Genomic DNA, 27,937 nt, shown 5'->3' with positions numbered 1-27,937 from the left:
TCATGTTTGCCCAAAGCCCACACAGATCCACAGCACATGCAAGCTGTATATATTCCTGTTTGGAATATGTTTGTATCGGGTTCCCTTGAAAACCATGTGTTTTTTTTGTTTTAAAACCAGTATTTGGCAAAATGGAATGTTAAAAATAGTTGGGAGGGAAATAATTTTTATATAATTGTTAAGCTTTAAGAACAGCTGGATATGTTCCCTTGGATAGTTCAGTAGGAGTTTTGTATTTCTTTAAACTCATTCATGTTGGAATGGCGAGCCCATTGAGCTTGCTACAGGATTCACTAAGATCATGGCTGATTTGATTTCAGACTCAACTGCACATTCTCATCTATCCTCAAGAATGTTTCACCTCCTTATTTATCAAAATTCAATTTACCTCTGCCTTACTATTCAGAAACTTGGCTTCCATCACCTTTACAAGGAAGGGTGTTTTGTAAACACACGAGAACCTTGTGGGAATAACTCTCATGTGAATGGCTCACTTGCACTCTCCTCTCCCTTCCCCTCCCCCATTCTAGATTCTCCAATGAGTTAGTGACTTCACCACATCCACACTGTCCAGATCCATTGGAATCTTGTATGTTCCAACCCAGATATTATAGAGTAGAATCAAATTCAAAACTTAACTAAATATTCAAAATAATCAACTTTTATGCATGTAATAATATTGGGTCTGTGGGTTTTTCTTAATTGTGAAAGAAAATACTTGTGAACTAAAGGCCACAAAATTGGATTATAATCATTTGATGCTTTTTTCTGGAAAAGTGATTCGGAGTTGGTAAAGTTTGGTGCACAAGAGACTGTAAGTGCTGGAATTTGGAGCAACAAAATCTGCTGGTGGATCTCAGATTAAACAGCATCTTTAGACAGAAGTGGAATTATCATCAATTCCTTCTCCTTCCACCCCTTTCCCCCCCCAATAGAGGCTGCTTGATCCACTGAGTTCCTCCAGCAGATTGTTCTTTGCTAGTGAAGCTGGGTGCCTGTTTTTGATCTGCATCAAAGGAGAGTTTCTATGGCCCCAATGGCCTTGTCAGAGTTCTTCCTACGTTCTGAGCTTAACTTTTAAAGTACATAGACCAATGAATACTATGTTGATTCTTTCCCATGATTTTTAATTGAAATCCTTTAAACTACAAAACTTATTTAAACTTAGCAAGCTGCCTTAATGTTTCATTGATTTGGTTAAATCAATCTAGAAAAATAAGCATCTGAATCACTGCTAAATACATGAATCTACAATAAAACAAATGTCCTCTGTACTTTATTGTTTAAAAATCTCAGGAGGAGGATGATGACAGTGATTTGGGGTACTCTGCTGGCTTACTCATGCTTATGACAGCTGTTTTACTCCACTTGGTAACTTCATTTAATTAGCAGAAAAATAAAAGTAGTGTTCTATCATTGACATGAACAAGTTTTCTGTTTGCAGCATGAATGATTGTAACCCACAATGCACTGAGATAATAAAATTTATTTTCGTATCAAACAACATTACAAAGTTGCTTCCTCAGCATCTAACTTATTTACACTCAGGGCAGGGATTAGGAAGAGGGAGTCAAACTTTAGATGTAGCTTCAAACTCTTGGGAGTTGCATTTCACATTCTTTACCAAGAGGATCTTTCATATACATTTCAAAAATCGAGAGATCTTGATTAATACAGGCATGGCATAAGTTAGTGTTTAACATTTTTTTAAATAACACTTGAAGTAGGCAAAGCCTACAAAAAAAAGTGGCTTTAAAAAAAAATGTTTGTGCATGTATAACTGGCTGCAGTGATGGGAACAAACCTACAAAAGTCAATTAACTCTTTCCATTTGCACAAGAGTGCAGTGCAGCAATATGGAACAGATCTGACTATTCTGTACTGATTTAATTTTACACTTTAATTAGAGCCAGGTTAGGCAAAAGTGTGCTTAAGAGTTTCCCCATGTGCAACCCAACATTATGTATTTATTACTTCTCACAGGTGTGGCCAATTTCCTGTACACTTGGAGCAACACTTGGATTCACTATCAGTCTTGTCATCGCGCCTTTATGGATATACTGGAACAGGAAGCACCTCACTTACAAATGCAGATGATTTCAGCAGTTGGTGATAGTGCTGTAATATATTGGTTAAACTAGCTCTATTTTGAATGGCATATGGGCATTCCGCAGCATCCAGCATTACATTTTGTAAAGTGTTTACTTGAATGCATGTGTTCCAAGACTATATATATTTTTCTGGAAATCCTTCAGTTATTTTCTTTCTTAAAGAGGGGAAATAAAATATGTAGCTTTTGCAAATGAAATGACCCCTGAGAATCTTAACATTGTACCTTACCAGGAAATAGATTCCTCCAGATGATATTTATTTGCTGTTTTCCCCCACCTCCCAGCCCCAGTCTCTGGCTAGTACAAAACTTGTGCAGTTTGATAAATCTAGATAACTTTCATCTTTAGCTGCAATGAACGCATATGTAATACAAGCTCTTATTTTATATTTGGAGGGATTTTCACAGTGGACTAGATCAACCTTTCTTGTATCCTCATGTGATCATACAACAGTTTATACATCTTGATCCAAGTCTTTTTTTCAAAACATTTTTCTTTGGAGTTAGAATAGCTATTATGGCTTCATCAAAAACAGTCTTCAGTCCTTTTTGTGTTAATGCTGAACACTCCACATAGCAATATGCCCCAATCTGTCAGATAAATAAAAGGAATTGGGTTACATTTTGTAAAATTTTGAAGTTGCAGAAAAAAAACTTGTTCTGAATGTAAATATAAAATTTAATCTATAGAAACTACTTGCGTTATGCAGCTTTTTGTTTTCCTTAAACTTCAAGCATCTGTAGTTTTGACTTACCCCCCCCCCCCCACCCCATCTACTGAAGGTAAATCCAGTACTTTGGGAGTCGTAGAAAAGCGCAGCACAGAAACAGGCTCTTCAGCGCAACTAGTCCATGCTAACTCATTTAAACTCTCTACTCCCATCTATCTGCACGAGGGCCCCTAGCCTTCCACACCTCTATCATCCATTTACCTACCCAAACTTCTCTTAAACGTTGAAGTTGAGCTCACATGCACCACTTGCATTGGCAGCTCGTTCCACACTCTCACAACCCTCTGAGTGAAGAAGTTTCCCCTCGTGTTCCCCTTAAACTTCTCACCTTTCACCCTTAACACATGACCCACCCAACCTCAGTGGAAAAATAGATGTTTAATTAAAACATTAATTTCTTTAATTTTCATCTAGGCTTTTTTATATGCAAATGTAGTGCTCAGACCGTATGTAGGATAAAGTTTGGACAGCTAGAACACAGCCTGTAGTTGAATAAATACCAGTGTCCCTAAGCCAGTTCAAGAAGCATGCCTTTGTAAAAGCTGTCACCCAAGGCTTTTGTAGCTATACACAAAATCCTGGTTCCTGAGGATATATCAGCCATGTTCAAAAGCTGAATTAGATTTTACTCTACCAACTTGAAAACTGCAAGTACCAAATTGCAATCAAGGCAAAATGAACCCAAGGAATTTGAGTTGTGTGTGTGGGGGTTCAGGAGGACGGGAAAAGCAAGTGTCAAGAATCCAAAAATCACCTACGATAAAGTCAAACAGAACTAAAGCACTTGCTTCTCCAATTTTCATCCTGGCTATTTTATATGCAAGTTTAGTGCACAGATTCCATACAGGATATAAAGCTTGGAGAGATGGAACAAATTATATGCAAGGATAAGGAGATATGTTTGATAAATTTTGGAAAGAATTTAGACATTCCTAGAATGAGTCTCTACGAATATTTTGCCTCTTCCTGGAGCTGCTCATGCATCTATGATCAAGTGGATCGAACATTGCTCAAATTAAATGGATTGTTTATGTTACTTTGTCCATTTTTAGATGCAGAAGATATAACGGTATGACAATAATGAGGCACGTTCTTTCACATAGCACCAGTCCTGAATCATATTATTCCTGCGCTGTATTGCAGGAATCTCAGCTATAGCTAATGGCCTGGCTTTCAAACAGTGGAGTCTTTTTGATGAAAGTGGAACTTATTTTAAAAAACATATTTAAGCAAAGCAAAACATTTAAAAGTTGAGTCTTTCAAAAACAGTAAGATGGACTTCAATTGCAAAAGATACACATGAAATATTAAATCACTAATATTAACTGGAACAATGTACCCCCTTTGCCAGTTTCTCTCCTTGTTCTGTAGACACGGGCTTTTCCTTCATGGTGTTTAGCCTAGTTAAAGTTCTTGGGTCATCGCGAAGGTCAATCTGAAAAACAATCCATTGCAATATTTGAGTTTGCAAGTTGTCAAACTCAACTTGTGTTGAACAGTTTTTCTAAAGTTTTCCTGTGGTGATCTGCAGTTGTCCTCCACTTTGGATAGCCAACTGTGAATTCAGTACTAGCAAATCTGATGAACAAAACCCAAATCTTAAAGCACAGTAAAGTTTTACACAAGCTTAAGGAGAAGATACTAGGTATGACAAAGGTTTGAGCAATGATGTTTACACAACTGATGAAAAGAAAATGGGGAACATTTTGGAAGAATTACAGTTCTTGGCTTCTAGGGTGATGAACGTTCAACTGTCAAAACATTCAGTTCTCTAGTAGATGCCACAGTAAAAATCAGAATTCCCTAGATTCTGAAATTCATTGAATTGTAAAGATAGAAAGTTGACTTGGGGACGGGAGTCAGAAAATAGAGAACTACATACCGATTTGCCCAATAGTATTTGTTGAAAGTGGCACAATATTTCTTTTAAAGTAATTAAATCATCTGAAGTCTCAAAGTGTTATCAACAGGAAATTATGTTTGACAAACCCAAGTTTAAGGAAGTAAGCAGTAGTGGAGACAGCATCTGCTGACATGGCACATCCAGATTTTCAACAGGCTCTTCTTAAAATGAAACATTTGCAGTGTAAGAAAAGGCTTACAGTTAACAAGGGGAAAGGACTAGTTAAATAGGTAATTGTAAGAATGGATGAGTAAACTGCAGGTTAACAAGCTGGAACTAGTGAGGCACCAGAAAGAATCAGTGTTGGGGCCCCAGCTTTTTAAAATACTATCTGCAAGATGACACCAAAATCACAAGAACTAGCAAGCGGTGAAGAAAATATAGCTGTGAATATGCTAAACGGTAATACAGATTAGAGAGTAGTAGGAATAACCTCCCACTTCCTCAAGGATTACTGGTAAGAGTGTAGGCCTTTGACAAGATCACTACAGTATGTACTACACACACATCTGCTCTCACCCCATCCTCCTGCCACCCCACTCAGGATAGGGTTCCCCTTGTCCTCACCTACCATCCCACCAGCCTCCGTGTCCAACATATAATTCTCCGTAACTTCCGCCACCTCCAACAGAATCCCACTACCAAGCACATCTTTTCCTCCCCACCCCTCTGCTTTCCGCAAGGATCACTGCCTACGCGACTCCCTTGTCCACTCGTCCCCCCCCATCCCTTCCCACCAATCTCCCTCCTGGCACTTATCCTTGCAAGTGGAACAAGTGCTACACCTGCCCTTACACTTCCTCCATCACCACCATTCAGGGCCCCATATAGTCCTTCCAGGTAAAGTGACACTTCACCTGTGAGTCTGCTGGTGTGTTATACTGTGTCCTGTGCTCCCGGTGTGGCCTTCTATATATTGGTGAGACCCGACACAGACTGGGAGACTGTTTCGCTGAAAACATATGCTCTGTCAGCCAGAGAAAGCAGGATTTCCCAGTGACCACACATTTTAATTCCACATCCCATTCCTATTCTGATATGTCTATCCATGGCCGCCTCTGCTGTCAAAATGAAGCCACATTCAGGTTGGAGGATCAACACCTGATATTCCGTCTGGGTAGCCTCCAACCTGATGGCATGAACATTGACTTCTCTAACTTCTGTTAATACCCCTCCTCCCCTTCTTACCCCATCCCTTATTTATTTATCCCCCCCTTTTCTCTCTCTCTCTCTGCCCTTCTCACAATCACTCCTTGCCTGTTCTCCATCTCCCTCTGGTGCTCCCCTCCCCTTTTCTTTCTCCCTAGGCCTCCTGTCCCATGATCCTTTCCCTTCTCTAGCTCTGTATCCCTTTTGCCAATCAACTTACCAGCTCTTACCTTCATCCCTCCCCCTCCCATCTTCTCCTATCATTTTCGATTTCCCCCTCCCCCTTTCAAATCTTTTACTATCTTTTCTTTCAGTTAGTCCTGACGAAGGGTCTCGGCCCAAAACATCGACTGTATTTCCTCCTATAGTTGCTGCCTGGCCTGTGCGTTCCACCAGAATTTTGTGTGTGTTACAGTATGTACTGTATATGTTTACTACTATACAATTAAGTCTCCTTTTTTGCAAGTGTTAACAGTACAGGCTTTTCACTAGTTACTGAAAACAACTCACACCTCTGGCATTGATATCTCCAATGCAATAACAAGCTTGCATGTATTTTTCAGCTTGTCAAACCATACGGGAACTTGCTACCCTAGTGTCCCACACATGGGAGAGGGCTGTCCATATGAATGACAGGTAATAAGTCAGTAGATAACAAGGACAGTATTTAAAGTATATTAAAAGCAGGCATTTGATTATTTGTGGGGACTCTATTTTGCCTTAAAGGAGTGATCAAGACTACCAGCATATACATTATACTGTTCAAAAGAATAAAAGCAGACTATAGTGAAATTAGGTTCTATTTCCCCAAGATGAAAAGTCTGAAACTACAGGGCACAGCCTCAAGATTAGGGATCAAATAAATTGGAGATGAGATACTTCCTCTTTAAAGCAGTAAATCTTTGGAAATGTATACCTTGGGAGTTAGGAGTGCTCAATCTTTTCAAATGTATTCAAAGCTGAGATGAATTATTTTTTGACTGCAGGAAATCAAAGGATATGGTGAATTTGACATCGCGGTCAAGATTCCGAAAAGATCTTAATGACTGATTGGTCCTCATCCTTAAAATGAAAAATTGTATTAGAGTTTCATTACTGATAGAGACTTTATTGATCCTAAAGGAAATTACAGTGTCACAGTAGCATTACAAGTGCACAGATATACAAATATTAGAAGAGAAGTAAGGAAGAATTTTAAAAAGTTACCTCAAAGAATCTAACAGGAGGGGGTCATCACTTCCCTGGCTGCAGGTTGACTCATTATAGAGCCTAATGGCCAAGGGTGAGAATGACTTCATATAGCACTCTTTGGAGCAGCACAGTTGTCTTAGTCTACTACTAAAAGTGCCCCTCTGTTCAGCCAAGGTGGCATGCAGAGTTATTGCTCAGTTATGCTATAGTTCAATATGTTCAAATCGTAAACAAGGTAAAATTGCAGATGCTGGAAATCAAACTAATACACACACAGGCCAGGCAGTATCTCTGGAAAAGAGTAAACATTCAACATTTTGGGCTGAGATCCATCAACAGGACTGGAAAAGAGCTGAGAAATCAGAGTAAGAAGATGGGGGTGGGGGGGAGGTGAAATAAAGAGCTGGTAATTTGACTGGTGTACGAGATAAAGGGCTGGAGAAGGGGCAATCTGATAGGAGAGGACAGAAGGCCACGGAAGAAAGGGAAGGCAGAGGAGCAGCACTGGGAGGTGATGGGCAGGTCAGGAGAGAAAAGGGACTGGGAATGATGAAGTGGGAGGAATTACTGGAAGTTCAAGAAATCGATGTTCGTGCCTTCAGGTTGGAGGCTACCCAGACAGAACGTAACATGTTGCTCCTCCAACCCGAGTGCGGCCTCATCATGCTAGCCGAGGAGACCATGGACTGACATGTTGAAATGAAAATGGGAAGTAGAAGTGAAATGGGTGACCACCTGGAGATCTGGCTTTTTCAGCCAGATGGAGTAAAGGTGCTTGGTGAAGCAGTTTCCCAGTCTACATCAGGTCTCAATGATATGACTCCAGACTCACAGCTTAAGTGTCGCCTCACCTGGAATGGTAGTGAGGGAGGAGGTGTAGAGGCAGATGTGGCACTTGTTCCACTTGCAAGGACAAGTACCAGGAGGGAGATCAGTGGGGGGTGACGAATGGACTGGGGAGCGATCCCTGTGGAAAGCACAGGGATCCTGTTAGAAATGGCTCCTATGATCTCCCAGTGGCTATCCATTTCAAATCTACTTCCCACTCCCATTCTGGCATGTCAGTTCATGGCCTCCTCTACTGCCGCTGTTATCTGTGCACAAACTGCAAACATGGTCATAGTCAAAATTGCACTGCTGCTTGTTAAATATTAGATGAAGTCACTGAAATACCTGTATTTTCACTAAAAATCAAGCACATGAAATGAAAGTAGTGTCTGTGAATCATAATCAACTTGGATTTTAAAGAAACAGTCGGAAATCAAGTTAGATCCCATTGCTTCATTAGTATATTTAGACCCATCAAAAGAGTTTATGGGAAGTGGAAATTGTTCCTTTCAGCAGGGAAAAATACTATTTTTACATACAAAGTTGTCTTGAAAGAGCAGCAACTGGAAAGTTGAGAGTGCGTTGAGGAGTAGAATGGTAGCCTAGCACTATGACAGCACCAGTGACCTAGGTTCAGATCTGCCACTATCTGTAAGGAGCGTGCATGTTTCCCTGTGGATTTCCTCCAGCTGCTTAGGTTTACTCCTACATTCCAAAGACATGCAGGTTACTAAGTTAGTCACATGGGTGTAATTGGGTAGCACAGGCTTGTTGGGCCAGAAGGACCTGTCACTGTGTTGTGTCTCTAAGTAACTTTTTTAAAAAAAAGGGATTTAGATATAGGAAAACAAATCAAAATCATCTAATCCCTGGAAGACACCCTTCAACACCACCATTCCTCGCCCACTTCAAAGTATGAAATCTGGTTCCCCACTTTCAAATGAACATGTACTCTGAATTATCTGACTATGAATCAGCTTTTCACTTTAAATTTAAAAGTTAAAAAGAAACTGTTCTTCATTATTGCAGTATTTGACAAAATTAACACTAAGATGCAAGTTCAATATGAACAACAACAAAATCCTGTTTAGTATTTCTTTACAAATCTGTTAATAACTATAATATTGAATTTCTTTATAACACTTAAATTTGACAGCGTTAAAACCTCCTGTCTCTGTGCCCTGTCTTTATCAGAAAAACTATAAAGCTCCTGTCATCATGAAGATGGGAACAAATGATTTCATGCTAATCTAAACATGAGGAAATCTGCAGATGCTGGAAATTCAAGCAGCACACACAAAATGCTGGTGGAACGCAGAAGGCCAGGCAACATCTATAGGGAGAAGTACTGTCAACGTTTCAGGCCGAGACCCTTCGTCAGTGCTTCTTCCTATTGATGATGCCTGGCCTGCTGCATTCCACCAGCATTTTGTGTCATGCTAATCTAATTAACTTCAATGTGTTCTGGATCAAGCCTGCAAATATGAATCAGTCACATACATTTTTGAAGCATGATTGTTGAAAGTGATTACATATTCCAGAATTTTGAAATGATGATACAACACTCTAGTGAGTCATCTAAAACAATCAAATAAAGTTAAAATCAAAGTAGTCAGGAATGAAGAATAAAGTTCTTATTTCATGTTTTGGAAACTTGCTACATAATGCCCAGAACATCACATTTAAAACTCAGCTCAGGGTCTGATGACAGGCAGGCATTTATGCAACAGTTTCTTCTCTAGTTATAATTAGATGGTCTCTTTACAAAAGTAAACAAAACTCGCATGGTGCTAGAATGCCCATATATAGAAAAATGATCCCTAATATTTTATCACAAGTCATTAATGTGAGAAGTTTGTGAACATTGTTTGACAGTGACTAAGACTGCTGTAATCCCATTCTTTTGGAAGAAATTTGTAAACAGAAAGAATAAACAACACACATTTATCCCAAATGTGACATAGAGTCAATGCATTTTTAGCGATGATAGTGAGTGAAAGGGGGATAGCTTTACCTGCTTAAAATCAATTACATGAAGCATGCAACCAACAAGCATTAAAATCAAGACACAAATGAGCTTCAAAATTGAATACTGACAGCACAATATTGCTTGTCTAAATAGATAATACACACAATTTAAGTATCTTTCTCCTATTTTGGCACTCTTTAATTTTGCTATATTGCTGGAAATCTGCAAATGCTGTAAATACTGAGCAAGTTGACTTACTGAGTTCCTCAAGCATTTTCTGTGATACAAATTTCACACTACTTCAACTTTCGTGATCATTAATATCCCACTGCATTTCCACAGACTAAATCATGTTTTGTCACATTGCTATTTTCTACAGGTTTTATTCATTGATAAGGCATACAAGTTGCTATTATTTTCAAAAAAATTGAAACATTTAATATGAACCATTTCCCATATATTTTAAACGTCTATAAACATAGATGTATTAGCATATCTAAAACTTAATTACATATTAAATTGACACTGAAGGGGAAAAAAATAACAATTTTATTGTTCACAGATTTTCAAAATACTCATCATTTGGAGTTAGAGGAAGTGATGTGGCTGCCAGGAGATAATAGCTGGACTAAGCTGAGCTTGAAGATCTAAAGTGATTCTCTCCCTCCCCCCCCCACCCCCGTTAGAACTGAAACTATCACAAGTCTTTCAAGTGAAGAATAAAATAAGATGCAGATGCAGATTCAGAACTAGGAAGTGAATTACAAATAAATGTGGGGCATTGACCTCCAATGAAATGTACCTTCCTGACCATTTGGAATTCATTCCTTCCCCCCCCCCCCATTAAGAAAGTGAATCTCCAATTCTTTGGATAGTGATGAAAACAAATTATTAAACACCAAGCCTTTTTTGTCAATTTATGCTTCATTGCTCATTAGCTTAAACACTGTTTGAAGTGTGGATTCCTGAGGGTTTCGAACCAAAATGCTTTTGCCTTTGATTGTTAAATATCCTTGGGTCAAAATCTATAACTGAAGTCAAGATGTTTACTAAAAGATAGTTAATTAAAAATTCCAAATGACTAGGCAACAGTTCCTAAAGAATTGTACAGCAAATCAATTTAAATATCAATTATCTACCTATGGGAAGTTCATTATTCAATTCAGATACTCTTCTTTGCATCATTTCTTTACCACTTTAAGCTATTTTCTTGCACCATACACTTAAAGCAATGGAAAATGATCTGGAGGATGAAAAAGGCATAGCTTTGAAATGATAAAACATGAAAAAGAAAAGATAGCAGGACTAATTCATCCCTCCAAAAAAAACACTACCTCCGAATTTTTAGTTATCATTAGCAGTTTCACACAGGAATTGCCCACACAACAGTTCTGTTAATGAATCTCCCACATGCCTTGATCTGCAAATGTGTTAATGTTTATATTTTTAATTAGTGCAAATTAGAGGCAATATTTTGATTAGAGTATTTTCACTGGCACTACTTAATGCTGAAAACAAATCTTCTCACCTTGATAAATATTCATGTGTCTAAATTTGAGACTAAATCTGGTACACTGTGAACCTGGTACAACACAAGCCTTTTCCAGCCCTTCAAATAGTAGCAAGCTGGTGGTTAACTAGCTCTTCATTTAAATAATTACAAGCAAATACACAATAAAGTAACTTTTTCCAATCAGGAAAGAACAAATACATTACCAGAATCTCCAAAAAATACTGCAGTTAGAAATATTTTCTAAGCAACTAAATACACTACAACTTTGTTATTTAAAGCTTAGAAAATATATTTCAATTTCTATCTTTAATTATCTTTCAATTTCCACCTCTTCTTTAGTTTGAGATCTGCAAAATTAAGCACAGTTCAACCATAGAGTCATAGAGCTGCACAGCTTGGAAAATAAGACCTTTGGCCCATCAAGTTCATACTATCAACTACACATTTTAAATTAATTTTTCATTCATCCTTTTGTATTATTCCACCATTCTCTATAACTCCGTCCCTGGATTATAAACTAAAGTTACACACACGTTAATTTACTGTTGCCAAATAATCTACCAATCTTCAAGTCCTTGAAAATGCAAGAGGAATCTAGAGAACTTAGTGGAAATGGGTAAAACAGGTGGTTGAAGCTGGTACACCTCCACATAGATTGCACCAAGATCAGTAATGAACCCAGGATTCTGGAACTGTAAAACAGCAGCTCAACTCAATGTGCCTACTGTGCTACCCATATATAAACCAAACCCTATTCTATTTACAACTGTCAAAGATCATTTGTTTCATAATTTGGGGCAACTGGTAAAATATTTTGAGATGTTAACTTGCCCTTTAAATGACTAATTCACAAACTAAAAACTTATTTCCATCTCAGAAAGGGACTATTTTGCTATTTGCATTCTGCCAATAGCAAATCTGTTTGGATCTAATATAGTGAAAAGGTATTTGCATATCCTTTAAATTTGCTTCTACTAAATGCAAATGTTTATGAAAAGATAATCAAAATCTAAATGCAAAGCAGGATGCATACATTTTCAGGTGTCCTTTTGGGCCTGGAATAGCCTGCAGCCCATTCGAACAATAAGCTCAGGACCATCTAGAAACTAGGGTTCTGTATTAATAAAAATTATTTGGTTGAGTTTCTAGAGTAGGTTGCACCTAGCATCATAAAGGACAGAAACCGGTCCTTCAGCCCAACCAAGGTGTAGTACCATCTGCCAGAATTTGGCCCATAACCTTCGAAACCTTTCCTATATCAAACTCTCTTAAATGTTATTGTACTGGCTTCATCCACTTCCTGTGACACTTAACTCCACATATCACCAATCAATGCCCTCTAGTTCTTGATTCCCCAACCCTGGGGAAAAAACAGAGTGCATTCACTCTACCTATTGCGCTTCAGGATTCTCTACACTCTAAAGACCATACACATTTGCTTACTCATTTGATGAAAAATGGTGGGCTGCTTTCCTCCTGAACAATGGTATGAGATTATCTCACAACTTTAGGATTAGAACAGATGACAAAGACAAAGCCTTCAGGAATATGATGAAGCAATATTGCTCCTGAATCATTAAAGTTGCTTGCTATAAAATAAAACAGCTAACTTTTCTTGGTGTAGATAGCATGTGAAAGCTGATCCACCTTCTGCAGCACAATTTCTACCTGGGTCTCAATGAGCACCTTCCGTGTGGAACTAAACCCTAACTAAGGTCATACCATCCATAAAATTGGCACAATACAGGCTAAATTATGTCTTTCAAATTAAAACTTCCAACCTAACACTTTCCCTTCAAATAATTCACAAAATGTTTTTAAAATAATGCAGATTGTGCAATTTCTTATTTAATAAGGCAGCTTGAATCTACGTGCACATCAACAAGATGTCAAGATTCAAGTTGCGTTGATAAGCAGCAAATATACATCTTTAGGTTAACCACCTCAACGTAATATAAAAAAAATTATCACCAAATCTCTCAAAGTCACCGTTGATCAGAACCTCAAGTGGAAAAGTAGTATGGCTGCAAGATCATATCAGAGTCTAGGAATTATATGACTCATGGTTTATTTCAATATTCCACTAAAGTCTTTATGTTATTCAAAAAAGGCACAAGAACGTGCAGTAATAATCATTTTAAGCATCACCTTTGACTACATAAGCATTCCAAATTGACCAGTATATCAGTTATCTCCAAAAACTAACATTTACTGAGAGCAGCAAACAAATGAGATCACCAAGTCATCAACCCTTGAAAATACCTCTCATTGGGAGGTCCCTTGGGATCAAGGGCAACTTCCTTCTACTAAAGTGAAGAGTTGAAAATGCTATTGCATGATTTCTCTTAATAAGCACCGGTGGTTGAACAGCAGCTGCCAAAAGATCATAAAAGCAAAAGGTTTCAGTCCATGATCAAAGAGATTCAGGGTGACTGGAGACAGGAACTGCAGTAGGAACACACATATATACACGCGCGTGGACACACACACACACACAATGTCTATTAACATCTTCCACTCCATCTAAACTGCATATCTCGACAGTGGAATCACCAGTGGATGATGAAATAATACTGATGATGGAATAACAATTACACTGGGAATTCCTGGGAGAATGCACTTGCCCAGAGCAAAGCTTACCTACCAGGAAATCAGTACCATTGTTCTGGTAGTGAAGCATTCCACAGGAGGCCGATTTACAGTAAATTAATGCATTTATAATTTTGTCAAAAGCCCTTTGAAAATTCACAGAGATAAACCAATAATTTGATACAAAACAATCGGAGTAACAGAGCACAAAAATGACTCATCCATACCTATGAAGATGCCCATCTAAACTAGCTCAAAGTTTGGGCTCTATGGTTCTAACATTTTCCTACCCAGCATTTTCTTTTAGTATCTTACTTTTTCTTTTAATGTTACAAAAGCTCCACTATGGAATCTCAGTTATATTCCTCAACATCACCTCCAACCCAATATTTTCACTGAGGCCTAGTAATTGCACGTCCTTAACTTTGTTCACTTCAACCCTACCTAAGCTCAGCTTCTGCCAAAGCTTCAACCATCTTTTTGTTTCCTTTACAGCTAACCTCTAAAGTTCTCTCCCAGATGGCCTCTAATTTACATTCTCTGTGAATTCAAAACTCTCCCTTGTTTTGACTACTGACATTCCCTTTAGTCAATGTATCAGTGGCAGCCACGGCAATCCAATTCACATACCGGCTTTTACTCCTGTCTTTCTTTTAAATCTTACTGCAAATATACATTGTGATGAACTTTTGATCACATCTCCTATTGTGTCCAGAGGTTAACTGAAATCAAATTCTGCAAATTATCCTGGGATGCTTAAATATGTTATAAAATGTTATTCAAATTCAAGTTGTTGCTGTGGCCTTTATAGCTTTCCCTGTACTTTTAATTCTTTACTCTCCTATTTTACATCACTGTTTCTTTATTGTCAGCAAGTCATAATTCTTAAAGATTTTGTCAATATTATGAGAGTACTTTTGTTTCATAGAGTGCAGAGGAGTGGTTTAGTTCAGCAGTAGTTTACCTCAACCACTGACTTGAGCGTATTTATGGATACTCCAAATCCATACAAAACTCGGTGTCTGTATGGAAGAGGGTGTTCAATTTCAAGTTTAATCATCATTCAACTACTCATGAATACGGCCAAACAGAAGAGTGTTCCTCCAGGGCCAAGGTGCAAAGCATGTTACCAACAGCACACAGCACACTGCGTATTGCATAAATAGCACATATGGCTACGATAGCAGAAAAACACAATCACAAAGGGAAAAAAAATTATAGCCCATTGGCATGGCCTGTAGATGAATGGCAAGTTGTCCTGATCCACCTTGCTCTTCCACCGAGCGAACACCAAGGAGAGCAGCACGAATATGAGGGGCCAGCAAAAAGCTGTGGGTTCCAGCGTGCCAATAGTACCCTCCCACACTGCCTCCTATGTCACCACCCCCCGGCCAGCTACAACAGGTGACCCCAATCGCATGATAGCCTAGTCCGCGCTACAGCCAAGCCATTGCAGCTCCCCTGCTGCCGGTCTCACTAATGAGCCAGAGAACCGGACTTGCAGTGTTCTACATTACCAATGTCCATTGGGAGTCTTGTGATCACAAGACAATCAGTCGCACTGCCTTGCCACAACTCCAAGCGACAGCACCGCAAGAAACACAGCTCTATAGCCACTGAGCAACTTGCTGATGGGGCAGAACTGCAAACATATTGTTCTTAGTACCCAGCAGTGGCCTGTGATTGTAAAAAAAAATGATGACACCTTTGATTGGACCCAGGATGGCAGCTGCATACTGATGTATGGAACAGGATAACTTAGTGGGTGAGAACATGGTAGATGGAATATATTGAGAAAAAGTGAGTTCACCCACTTCAGCACATGAAAAGAAAAGCAATGTGAAGACTGGGAAACACTGACATCCAAAGGAAACCATGTGTCTTTGGTACACAAATCAGTGGAAGTTAGCATGCAGGTGTAGCAAGCAATGAAGATGACAAATTTCACATCAGCCTTTATTAAAAGGATGAGTACATGAGTAAAGTTATTTACTACAATTAAATAGGACCGTGCTGAGACTGCATCTGGAATATTAAATATGTAAACTTAAGCTTTATTAAAGAACAACACACACAAAATGCTGGTGGAACACAGCAGGCCAGGCAGCATCTATAGGAGAAGCACTGTTGACGTTTCGGGCCGAGACCCTTCGTCAGGAGAAAGGAAAGATTATCTTTATTAAAGATAAGCTTTATTTGTCACATGTGCATTGAAACATCAGAAGTCACTTTGAAATGTGGCTTTTGTGTCAAATCAGCAAAGATTGTGTAGGGCAGTCGGCAAATATTATCACTCTTCCACCGCCAACTCACTAACCCTAACCCATATCTCTTTGGAGTGTGGGAGGAAACTGGAGTTGCCCAGAGAAAACCTACGCGGTCACGGAAAGAACGCGCGGGGTCCTTACAAAGAAGGATGGGAGTCAAACTCCAAACTTTCATCTGACACACTATATAGCATTGCACTAACAGCTACCCTACTGTGTCATCTAACAATATGTTTCAAATCTTCTTCCCAAAAATAAAAGGATATACTTGCCTTAGGAGGGTGTACAATGAAGGTTTACTGGACCAGTGCCAAACATGGTGGATTTGCCAAAGAAAGAAAATTAATACACTAGAGCCAAATTCTCTAGAGTATTGAAAAATGAGAAAAGGTCTCACTGAAATGTACATGATTCTTACAGGGATTGACTGGCTGAATATCTTACCAAGGCAAAGGAATCAAGATCCTAGAATAAAGTATAGGCCATTTAGAATTAAGAGGAGAAATGTCTTTATTTAGATGTTAATGATTCTTTGGAATTCTCCAATTTAGAAGTTCAGCATCCAAAATAGCATTGTCCTATTGCTCTAAGGTAATGTTATCACATGGGTGGAACTGCACAAATCCTGCCACTCAACAGCTTGGAAAAAAAACAAATGGGCAACTGGTAAACTCAATGCCTGGATTTGCCAAATTGTCCTGAATGTTTCGAGTGACCTTGGCATTCAATTAAAACATTTAAAACCTGAAGTCACTTGTTCATTTCAAAATAACTAACAGCAAATACTGTAACACTTTATTTTGCATTCTGTTACTGCTTTTTGCTTTGTACTACCTTAATGTACCGACGTGCGGAAATGATTGCATGCATGGCACACGATTTTCATTGTACGCAGTACATGCGACAATAGCAAACTGATTTACTAAAATATTAGAAAACACTGATTCAGAAATTAAAGAGGAAATCCTGGAAACATTTATTGTTTCAAACATTTTCTGTTTTTATATTCTTAATTTAAAATATTAAGTTATCATGTTTTTAATCACTCTCATGCAGCGATTCAAATAAATGAGTTTGTTATTACTGCATCAATCAGCACAGGGAACAGACTCCCAGAGCCGAGAAATTGAGTAAGTTTATGCTCTGCTTCTGGCTTGATAGGAGTGCCTCATCAGAGCACAGAACCTGATACTGTGACTCAGCAGCAAGTTTGTGATTTCCACGTCTGAACAGCTGGAGGTTTATCAGATACTACCTGCTGGCATCTCTCAGCAAGTTCCGGCCCATTATAGAGTTACAATAGATTTTAAAAAAAAAACAAATTGAAGCACGCTTCATTCTTCCAAATGATGCAGAAACAAAATGCAATTCAGATAAAGAACAGAATACCTTGCTATTGGTTGGTTTCAAGCAAAAACAAGTTTCACCTTTAAAGGCTCAAACATCGAGTTATTATTATCTTGCTATTTAGTTAAACTAATTGATTGTTTATCCTGTTAGAAGAGTGAAGTATATTTGGTTATTTCCCAGCTTAAAAAACTTAATAACAGCACACTCCTTAGTCACTTTTTATTTCTCCCAGCCTACTGCCCATACCATTCAAGACAGCCAGCAAGAGATTACTATAGTCACCATAAGCATTTCAACTTTCCTCCATTGCTGCTAATAATAATTAACACATCGTAAAAGTATTGCTTCAAACCTTAATTTGTTAGAGCACTGCTTCTTGGCAACTCCCCATTTACCTGGAAGTGTGCTGCTCCAACAGTAAACATGAAGCCTGTTGGGTGTCCCATCTACCTCTGTGGCAGTAGTGTGCATCATCTACAGACTATTCCATGGTTACTTTTCCAGACTACTCCAAAAACAAAATTCCTACCCACAACCTCTAAAACCATGAAAGGTAAGAACTTCAAGCATTGGAGAACAAAGTCATCTGCAGATTCCACTCCAAAGTCGCACTCCATCCTGCTTTGAAAATGAACCACCGTTTTTCAGTGTCTCTGGGGCTAAGTCTTGTAGTACCCTCTGAGCTACCTTCACTAGAAGGAATGCAGCAATTACCTTCCCAAGGGCAATAAAAATGTTGGCCTTGCTGGTGATGCCCAGATCTCAAAACCAAGACGTTTTCACCATAGAAAAGACCACATTTAATTCTCCTCTTTGAAAACGGATACTACTCTGAGTGATGTGCCAGAATTTAAGGACCACCTTCTAATCCTCACTTGTCAGGTTACCAGCATTGCTCAAACTCCGCAGCCTCTGACTTAGAAGCAGGAATCCTCTTACTAAATCAAAGATTCCCACAGTAGGTTGCACTACTGATATTTACAGTGTGATTGGCCTTCTTAAAGTGCTTGTTGTCTAATATTGTGATATTCAATTAAACACTGACACATAGATCACCATTAATACAGAGCAACTCACATATAACATAAAACAGAGAACTAACTTTGCATTAGTCATGCATCAATGTAAATAACATTGCACATCTTGCCATTTAATTTTGTTCAGATAGGCTTGAAGTATTTCCAAACTAAACTATCCTTATCCCACAACAAATTCAAGACATTTTTTATTTCAAATAATTTTCTGTCACCAGCAATCATCTGAAAACAAATGGTTAAAATAATTTAACTAAGAATGTGATTTCTTTCTTTATATAATCGCTACAGCACTGGAAGCCATTTGTCCCAGCAAAGCCATTCCAACTTTAGTATAACTATCATACCAGTTCAAATCCCATACACTTTCTCTAATGTCCCACAAATTATTCTCTGTCAAATGCCCATCCAATTCCTTTCTGAAGGCCCTGATCAATTCTGTTTCTACCACTTTTATAGCCAGTGAGATCAAGATCATAACTTCTCTGAATGAAAAAAAGATTTTCCTCATATCTTCCTTTTGAAATTTACTCCGTTTTAAATTTATTTTCTCTACTTCTTGAACCATCCACTAATGAAACAACCTTAGCCCACATAATACAATCTGCTAAAGTTACTAAAGGATAAAACTTTGAGAATTAAATCCAACAAAACAAAACCACTAAGGTCATGGCACTGTTGAAGATTCTTTGTGCGTCAATTTTCATATCTGCCACATTAATCAGCATTGCATCTTTAAATCATGTGAAACAAACAATATGAAGTATTAAATACATTAACAGAGTTTTGGGTACTCAAATTAGCATATTTTTTTCTTTTCTCAGAAATGTATTTATATTATAACTGAGGTTACATTTTATACTTCAAATGGGGTTAAAAGTATACTACCATAGGTGTTCACACTGAGCATTAACTATTTCCAATTTTCCATTCCCTCCCCCAAAACTTTTTGATCTGTTAAAGTTGTGCAGCCCAGGATTTAACTAACTGCCACAAATGTGGCTTCATGTTTCACTAATACATATTTGAAGAACAGCAGCTCAACAAAGGTACGTAACATTGAAAACACCCACAAAAGTAAATGCCTGGTTCACTACATCTAACACTGATTCTTTTGTGCTAAACGATGAAGCCAATCCAGTCAGCAAACCAAAAACATCTGGTTGGGAGGTCAAACCTGTTAAGTAAAGACATTTCACGTTCCGACTGCCAAACTCAGGGGAAGGGAACCCAAGATCTACTTTAAGACTGAAAATACCTATTGATCTATGTGTAACAAAGCTTGCTTTTCCTTACTATTTTCAAACATTGAAGAAATTTTCACAGAACAAGTTATTTTATGTTGTGAAATTTCTGTACCTGTGTTCCAACTAACAGGAATGGAACATTTGGTGCATATTCTTTAAGTTCAGGGACCCACTCTTCCCTCACGTTCTGAAATGACGCTGGATTCACAACCGAGAAGCAGATCAAGAAGACATCAGTCATTGGATAAGACAAAGGTCTCAGACGGTCATAATCTTCCTGTGAATGAAGAGTAGTTGCAAATGTTATGTAAAGGCCAAAATACACATTGGGAAATGTAAACAGTGTCCATCTTTATGGATGATAAATGACAAAGTTACATATTGATCTTACATCAAGAGGCTCAATACACAGTACTCTTTCTCTTCACAATACAGCTGACCTGCATGAATGAAAATTAAGCAATTTGACTTAAAATAAGTGGGATATATATATGCATAAAAAGTACAAGTTAAATAACATAAATTATTGGAGAACAGATTCATTTACACCTGAAAAGTTAATTATCAGATGTGAGCTATTTTGCAAGCCGCAACAACCAATATTGACTAAACAAGGTTTGTGTCTAATATCCTAGCAAGTTTTTTCATGGCATTAAGAATCCAATGTATGGTACACAGAAATTAATACAACAACCTTCTCCTACAATCCAGCTTTAGCAATGCTTTTTTTTGATCATCCCTCCCCTGAAAAAAGAAATCAGAAGAACAAGAATTGTTTCAGGATTATTCCATGTTGTGGCACTATTAGAAACCAACCAGCTGAAATGCCTAATTTAGAAAAGAAAACCAGGAAATGAAACAGATAAGCAAATCAAAAGAAACCATATGATAATATTTGAGCAGTGTTGCAACTAATTTTCATATTTAATAGTGTTAAGTGTTAAAGTATCTGGAGAGATGGAACACAGACTCTCTTAATTTACCCAGGTGTTTGATAAGAATAATACAGTATAACAAAAAATCATTGTTATTCCAATCAAAGTAACATATATCATTTATAAAATATACGCTACAAACACACAGAGATTGGGGTTGCAATGACCACTTTTCACAAGTTGGTAACTTGATATCAACTAGAAATAAAGATAGCTGATGTCAGTGCAAATATTAAGCAAATCATTTTTCCAGTGGACTTAAATGAATAAAAGTCATAGGCCATTGTAATGCTATTTTCTAGATTTGAAGTACATCCTTGAAAAAATTTATTCTTATAGTGATACACAAAACAATTCTAGTAAAAATTAAATCAAATTTAAATCATACAATGAATACAGCTTAGAATATTTTTCAACTCATAACATACATACAACTGTACGTATTTTTAAAAAAGAACCTTTGATAATATGGACTATGTAAAGTTCCAAACCAATGTTACAGCAGCTTGCCTATAAAGTTGTCGATTTGAGAGTTCTTATTTGCTATTGAAAATTATAACCCAACATAATTAACAACACAAATCTTACATTCAAGGGACAAATTAGGGTGTGGTGTAACATTTCCTATCCTTTCATGTGACTCAAGTTGAAGAAGCATGATGAAAGGTCTGAAAGAAAAACAAACCAAATACAAATCTTCCTCCAAGAACATCAATTAATTTACACTTTGTATCATTGGAAGCTGCTGAGCAAAGTGAATCTGAATTCATTAGTTCAACAGTTTTGACAAGTAATTGAAGCTATTGCAACTCAAATGTAATAAAGCACACTTGGGTATATAATTTAGATGTCAGATAATTCAAAACATTCCAAACTGCACGTAGAATTGCTAAAAAGTAATACGAAAGAAGAGAAAAAGACATTTAATTAACTTACAGGGTAGATTAAAAGCAAGCTAAGCATATGCTGTATCATTCAAAGACAGACATTCAAAACCCTGCTCAGAGGCTTAACATGGGAAAGTATTGAAAAATAAAACCTTATATTTATAGGCACAAGGTGGCTCAGAAACTTAGTGCACAAATGTAAAAAATACATTAATATGGTCTAACATAGTGATTGCTAGTTTAATAATATTTTTACCTTCAGGAGAAAACTCTACCAAAGCATATATAAATTTAAAGTTGTTAGGTTACCAATTGTAAAGCCATTGACCATCTGTTGCTTTCATGCTCATAATCTTAATCATGGCAGGGTGAGTCAATCAAAACCATCTGCATGACAAAAATAGATGGAGAGCATGTGTCCTACAAATATCAAAATGTCAATTCATAGATGGCTTGGGAACGAATAACTTATGAAGCAAGTTTTAAAAAGCATAGAATGTTTGAGCGGAAAGGAATTTATCGTCTTAAATCCAAAGGTAGTATACATTTTAAAGTTTTATGCAGAAGCAGATTCAATTCTCAATAAGATTTTGAATTCAGCTGATTTGAAAAGTTCCTTGAAGATTCTTTTTGTGGGGTGTTATTTCCAGGATATAATATCATTTAAAAATTAAAGAAAGCACTGTAACTCCCATCTACAATTGTACAATCTAGCACTAAGTGAGAACATGCTTTCTGCAGATGTTGGTGGATCAGAATCCAGTTTCAGCAGGAAACATTCTCTTGAAATGCATGCAGTTGTAGTTACAATTTTCTACGTTGCAACCTGGAATAATTTTAAAGAACAGTAGGGGTAGAAAGCAAAAGAGAAAACAAGTTTCTGCTTCTTTACATTAGTAAATCAACATGAACTGAAGAGAATTAGGTGAATCAAAGTGAAACATAATGGAATTTTAACTTGGGAATTATTTATTGAACTCCTTATGCTTTCCAAAATCTTACACTGATTGAGAAATCTAATTTGTCTAATCAGGCCCTACTCAAAACAAAAAATTAGCATACTATTAGATCAAATAGGCATGATTTTATTAACTGTGCTGTTCAAATAGACACTTCATTGTGCACAGTTTTAAATAATAAAACTTATTTAAATTAGTGCACACTATTGAAACTACTACATGATGCAAGGTTTCAAAATACCATGCGATAAAGTTGATTAGCTCACAACTGAAGATAATATATAGCCTTACTTGAAAGCTCAAATTTACTACTAAATAATGATAGTCAACTGTCATCTTGGTTGTCACAGTCACAAATTAGGTTGGATAATCTAGCTTTGATGTTTTTCCTGCCTCTTAACTATTATTTTAAAACATCATAATCCAAAACAATTTCAGAATGCAAAGAAATGAATTGCTTTATCCGTTGACTGTGCTTGCTCCAATTATGTTGACAAACAATAAACACAAATGTGAGGTTGTATATAGATTAGTAACTACTGCAATTGAGCACATAATAACCAAAACTAGGTAATATTAGTCTTACAGTGATATGAAATAGACAGCATTATCTTTTTCTGCTAAGCAAATGCATTGTTGTCATCAGAGAAACTATGATGTGTCTCTATTAAAAATGACTGAAATCAAAATGTTAAACCAAGCTGATTTATTGAGAAGTTTAAACCCCCATCTTAATATACTGGAACTTTTGAATCCATGTTTATTTGACTGGCCAAAGGCCAGATATCTCCCTCTTTATAAGGCTTCTGATATGTTGTGGAGTATAGCACTTGAGTCTATCTTTCTCATTTCAAGGTGACTTAAAATGGAATTACATAAACATGTATATTTGAAGTTCAAAATTCTGTACTTCAAAACTATATGTTTATCTCTTTATGTTACAACAGAAGTCTGTTAATTGGATCAAATTTTGATCAACCATTTCAAAGTCAAAATAAATTTATTATCAAAGTATATAGATATCACCATATATTACCTTGAAATTCATGTTCTTGCAGACTTTTACAGGAAAATAAAGAATGCCTGCATTTCTTTATTGCTTATATTTAGAACATTTATTTTAAAAACAATATTTATATTAACTTAAAATTTGGAAACTATACCACTTAACATTGAACAAAAACTGCAAAGCACGCACATCAGCCAGCTCAAAGATAAGGCAGTATTCAGAAATAACTTATAAAATTATAACTTATTCCCTGATTATAAAGAAGTATTGACCTACTGAAAGTTCTATGTAAGCATAACTGCGTTTACTTTTAATCCAAATGGGCATCTCTGCAGATATCCAAGTAAGTTATATTTTTGCTGCCAAAACATTATTTAAATAACAGCATAATATGTTCATAGAACTTGATTTTTAAAATATGACACAGAACCAAAGTTAATTTCTGTGTAATAACATAAAATCTATTTGGCAGTTATTACTTATTTTGCCATTAATGATATACTGTACTGACATGCACATTACATAACTTTTTGACCTACCTTTGGCAAACTATAACACACCATCAGGAAAAATGGCCTTTACAATAATTGTTTTTGTTTAAGTTCACCTGCCAAGACCTCTTGTACATAATGAGTTGCAATTTCCTAGAAGCATTCATGACTTGGATGCATTTTCCTTCTCACTTTTAGCAGAAAAAGATTTTATACCACAGACTACAGGAGGTGCAAACTAATAATGGGGCATCTGCAAATAGTCTGTAGCCAATGAAATTTAATGATAGAAAAAGAACAAAGCAAAGGAGAGGGAAAGACTTGCAAAGAAATATTGTTACGTTAGAAACAAAGCAAGAAATAAATGAGGGTAAAGCAAGTCTGGATTGGTTGAGAGCTGTGAGAAAAATACTGAAGCATTTTAAACTGAAAAATAGCCTGTGGAAACAATTTAGCTCCTTCAGTACTGAGCCTCTGCGATTGTAACTGATCTGTTTCTGGATCTCCAAGGTTGTGTATCATTACGTGAACTTCAACATTAAAGGGTCCTTATGCTGTGAAATACCACCCGTAATGTTCCACAAAGAACTTAATTTGTACTTATGGCACAAATCCAGCAATATCTTGAATCTCCTGGGGAGGCTGTCACTGAGGTCTGGTGTTTTGAGAGGCTAACAACGATTTATAACTCTCAGTCGGTCCCTTCTTTGCCACAGACTGCTAAAGCTGAGGAGGATTATGCTCTAGTGACACTATTTGCTTTGAACTTACCATTATATTTCCAACATTTTTGTGTAACTGTTTATATCTTTGCCAGGAGTACAACTTAAATAAACCATCCCATAGGGAATTCTAGCCAAAGAGAAAATTTAAAACGGCATTCCCCAGATAAAAGCAAATAGCAGTCATAAAGTCATCAAATAATTATTATGGAGTAAAATGCCTCCATTTTAAAGTACATGTATCTTACGCCACGTACAAGAAATATTCAAACACTCCTTCTTTTCCTGAAATTAGACTTTAAAAAAAGTTTAAAAGGTTCAGCTCACCTGTCCTGCAGTATCATAAAGTCCAAGGAGATATTGTTTACCTCCCACTGTGACAGTGACTGTTCAAACAGGAAAAGAATGTACATTTTACTAGTTTCAATGAAACATTATCGTAACTTTATAGAAAAGTACAACAAATGTTTTTAATTAATAGCGGATGGAACATGCATCAAAAAGGCAGACGTCTGGTTGAAAAAAAAAGCTCAAACCAGACAGTGAAACTTCACTGAAACTTTCCCAAAAGTTTGTGTTCAGCCTTATGATAGGAACTCATTTAGAGGAAAAACTTAAAAAACAGAAAACAAAATTTATATATATATATAAATATACGATACCCGCATAATGGTCGAACACAGTTGGCACGTATTCTTCAGGAAAAGCATCGTTAGCGTAACTCATCAACAGACAAGTTTTGCCCACCGCTCCGTCACCGATCACCACGCACTTTAACATACTCTTCGGACCGGTTCCATTGGCCATGGTAAGGGCAGCTCATTGCTTCCGAATCATCTTTCCACCGGGACATGTCAAAGGTGCCATTTTCCACATGTTCAACCCGAACAGCGGTTCTCAAACAACTGCATTCCCCCAATAACAAAACAAACTATTTCTTTAAAACAAATACAAATAGAACTGCCAGGAGATCCCCCCCGCCCCCTTTCCCCTGCCTTAAATCCGACTGATACAAATGTGTCAAGAGGGCAAACGCTGTAACAAGCGAGGAGCTCTGCTGTTCGCACTCACTATTCTAAAACATAGTTTGACACATCTGGACCTCCTTCCCCATGCAGCACGAATGTCAATATTTATAACTCCACACTGCTGCAGTTCGCTGCTCTCGCTATCCCACAGTCTACTGACTTCACTCCGGTAGCATTGTACTGTACAGGCAGCCGAACTTAGCCTGAGCAAGGAGGTGGGTGGGATGCCGAATGATTGACATACATCTTGTCCAGTCAGAAGAGCGGGTTGGAGAGCAGCGAACCAATGAAGAGAGAGAGAGGGCGAGTGCTTCCCATAGCACAAATCGAGATAGTCATTGTATCATTTCTGCAGATGTCATGTGACAATAAAGTGACCTCATCTATTCAGAGCAGCGCTGAGATTTAAAACGGAGTCACGGCGACTCCGAAAATCCAGAATGCAATTTGCGAGCTCTCCTCTTTAAGAAAAATGCACGTCAGTGAAATAATTCCTTCCAGCATTATTATCTGTTCTGTTGATGCTAAGTGATCACAATACAGTTTTCGTATCGTCTCCCAGCAGTGGGAGATTGCTTTTCAGAGGGCGATGCCACCCATTTTTAAAACAGTATTCCAGCGCCTTATACGAAATTCATGAGGTAAAATTTTGCTTTTCTGAGTATTAAGAGCTGAAAAGTGGAAGGGCTGAAAGTGACCCTCCCGCTTTACCATTACGAAGTGCTGTGGTGTACTGGTTGTTACTAGGCAAATCTCCAAGTGTAGACTTTCGATCCAGATCCCTGATTTCAAATCCAGCTACGGCAACTGGAGACTTTAAATTCAAGGCCGTAAGACCATAAGAAGTAGGAGCAAATTAGGCCATTTGGCCCATCGAGATCTGCTCTATCATTCGATCATGTCTTATTTAATATATCTCAACCCCATGCTTCTGCCTTCACTTCGTAACCTATCAAGAAATTGTCAACCTTTCCTTTAAGTATACCCAATGACTTGGCCTACACAGCTGTCATTAGCAAGAATTCTGCAGATTCACCACCTACTGGCTAATAAAATTCCTTCTCACCTATGTTCTAAAAAGATGTCCTTGCATTCTGAGGCTGTGCTCTTTGGTCCTAGACTTCACCAATCCGCCCCCCCCCCAAAAAAAAAACTATTGGGAAAAATCCTCTCAAAATCCACTCTGTCCAGGCTTTTCAACATTTGATAGGTTTCAATGAGAGCTCCCCTCATTCTTCAAAAATGCTTTTGAGTTGTCGTAAAAAATTTCCAGGTCTAGCTCCACCTACGTACTTGTGGATATCAAGATACAGTTGATAGTGAACAGTAAATGCTGGCCTTTATCTGCAAAATTCACATTTTGATATATATTTAAAGATCCATGTGTTGCACAGGTCTTCATTTCTGTCCATTCCTTCCCATTGAACTATCATCTGACTTTTATTATAGATCAGGATGCTACTAAATCTGGTGAGATCTGGTTATAAATGTACAAGCACATGTTTTTATGATGTTAAGTTTTTCTTCCTCTGGAAGACAAGAGTGCTCTCCATTTGCTGAATGTTCTTTGTGTAAATAGCATCAAATTGCAAGTTTGTCTGTCTTGTAAAGGTTGTATCTTTTCAGACAGTGGTGTCTGAAAAGAGGATGCTGTCCAAGTTGCATGCAATCTTGGACATTGTCTCCCATCCACTCCATAATGTACTGGTTAGGCACAGGAGTACATTCAGCCAGAGACTCATTACACCAAGATGTAACACTGAGCGTCACAGGAAGTCATTCCTGCCTGTGGCCATCAAACTTTACAACTCCTCCCTTGGAGTGTCAGACACCCTGAGCCAATAGGCTGGTCCTGGACTAATTTCCACTTGGCATTATTTACTTATTATTATCTAATTATTTGTGGTTTTATATTGCTATATTTCTACGTTATTCTTGGTTGGTGTGACTGTAACGAAACCCAATTTCCCTCGGGACCAATAAATTATGTCTGTCTGGCTGTCTGTCTGTCTGTCTATATTCTGG

General features: G+C 37.5%; 2 protein-coding genes across 3 annotated transcripts in view; one reads left to right on the top strand and one right to left on the bottom strand.

Annotated features, from left to right (window-relative positions):
* pigf (phosphatidylinositol glycan anchor biosynthesis, class F) overlaps positions 1–2,119 on the top strand; it is a 63,749-nt gene extending 61,630 nt beyond the window's left edge. The window contains exon 5 of one of the 2 annotated variants that reach the window (XM_059985744.1): positions 1,984–2,119. In XM_059985744.1, coding sequence (XP_059841727.1) covers positions 1,984–2,097 — 114 coding nt within the window. In that variant the 3' untranslated portion in view covers positions 2,098–2,119. The remainder of the gene's footprint in view (positions 1–1,983) is intronic. The other variant, XM_059985745.1, reaches the window with a different exon arrangement.
* On the bottom strand, positions 1,469–26,122 carry rhoq (ras homolog family member Q). The gene is made up of 5 exons (XM_059985746.1): positions 25,547–26,122; positions 25,212–25,270; positions 19,994–20,158; positions 4,181–4,276; positions 1,469–2,701 (listed from the first exon to the last, which is right to left on the bottom strand). Exons 1-5 carry the CDS (start codon positions 25,689–25,691, stop codon positions 2,546–2,548), a joined length of 621 nt encoding a protein of 206 aa, XP_059841729.1. The 5' UTR covers positions 25,692–26,122; the 3' UTR covers positions 1,469–2,545.
* Positions 26,123–27,937: the final 1,815 nt, after the last annotated feature.

Source organism: Hypanus sabinus, chromosome 12, assembly GCF_030144855.1.
Source record: "Hypanus sabinus isolate sHypSab1 chromosome 12, sHypSab1.hap1, whole genome shotgun sequence".
In the NCBI taxonomy this organism is placed as follows: Eukaryota; Metazoa; Chordata; class Chondrichthyes; order Myliobatiformes; family Dasyatidae; genus Hypanus; species Hypanus sabinus.
This window is presented reverse-complemented; position numbering and strand designations above follow the sequence as displayed.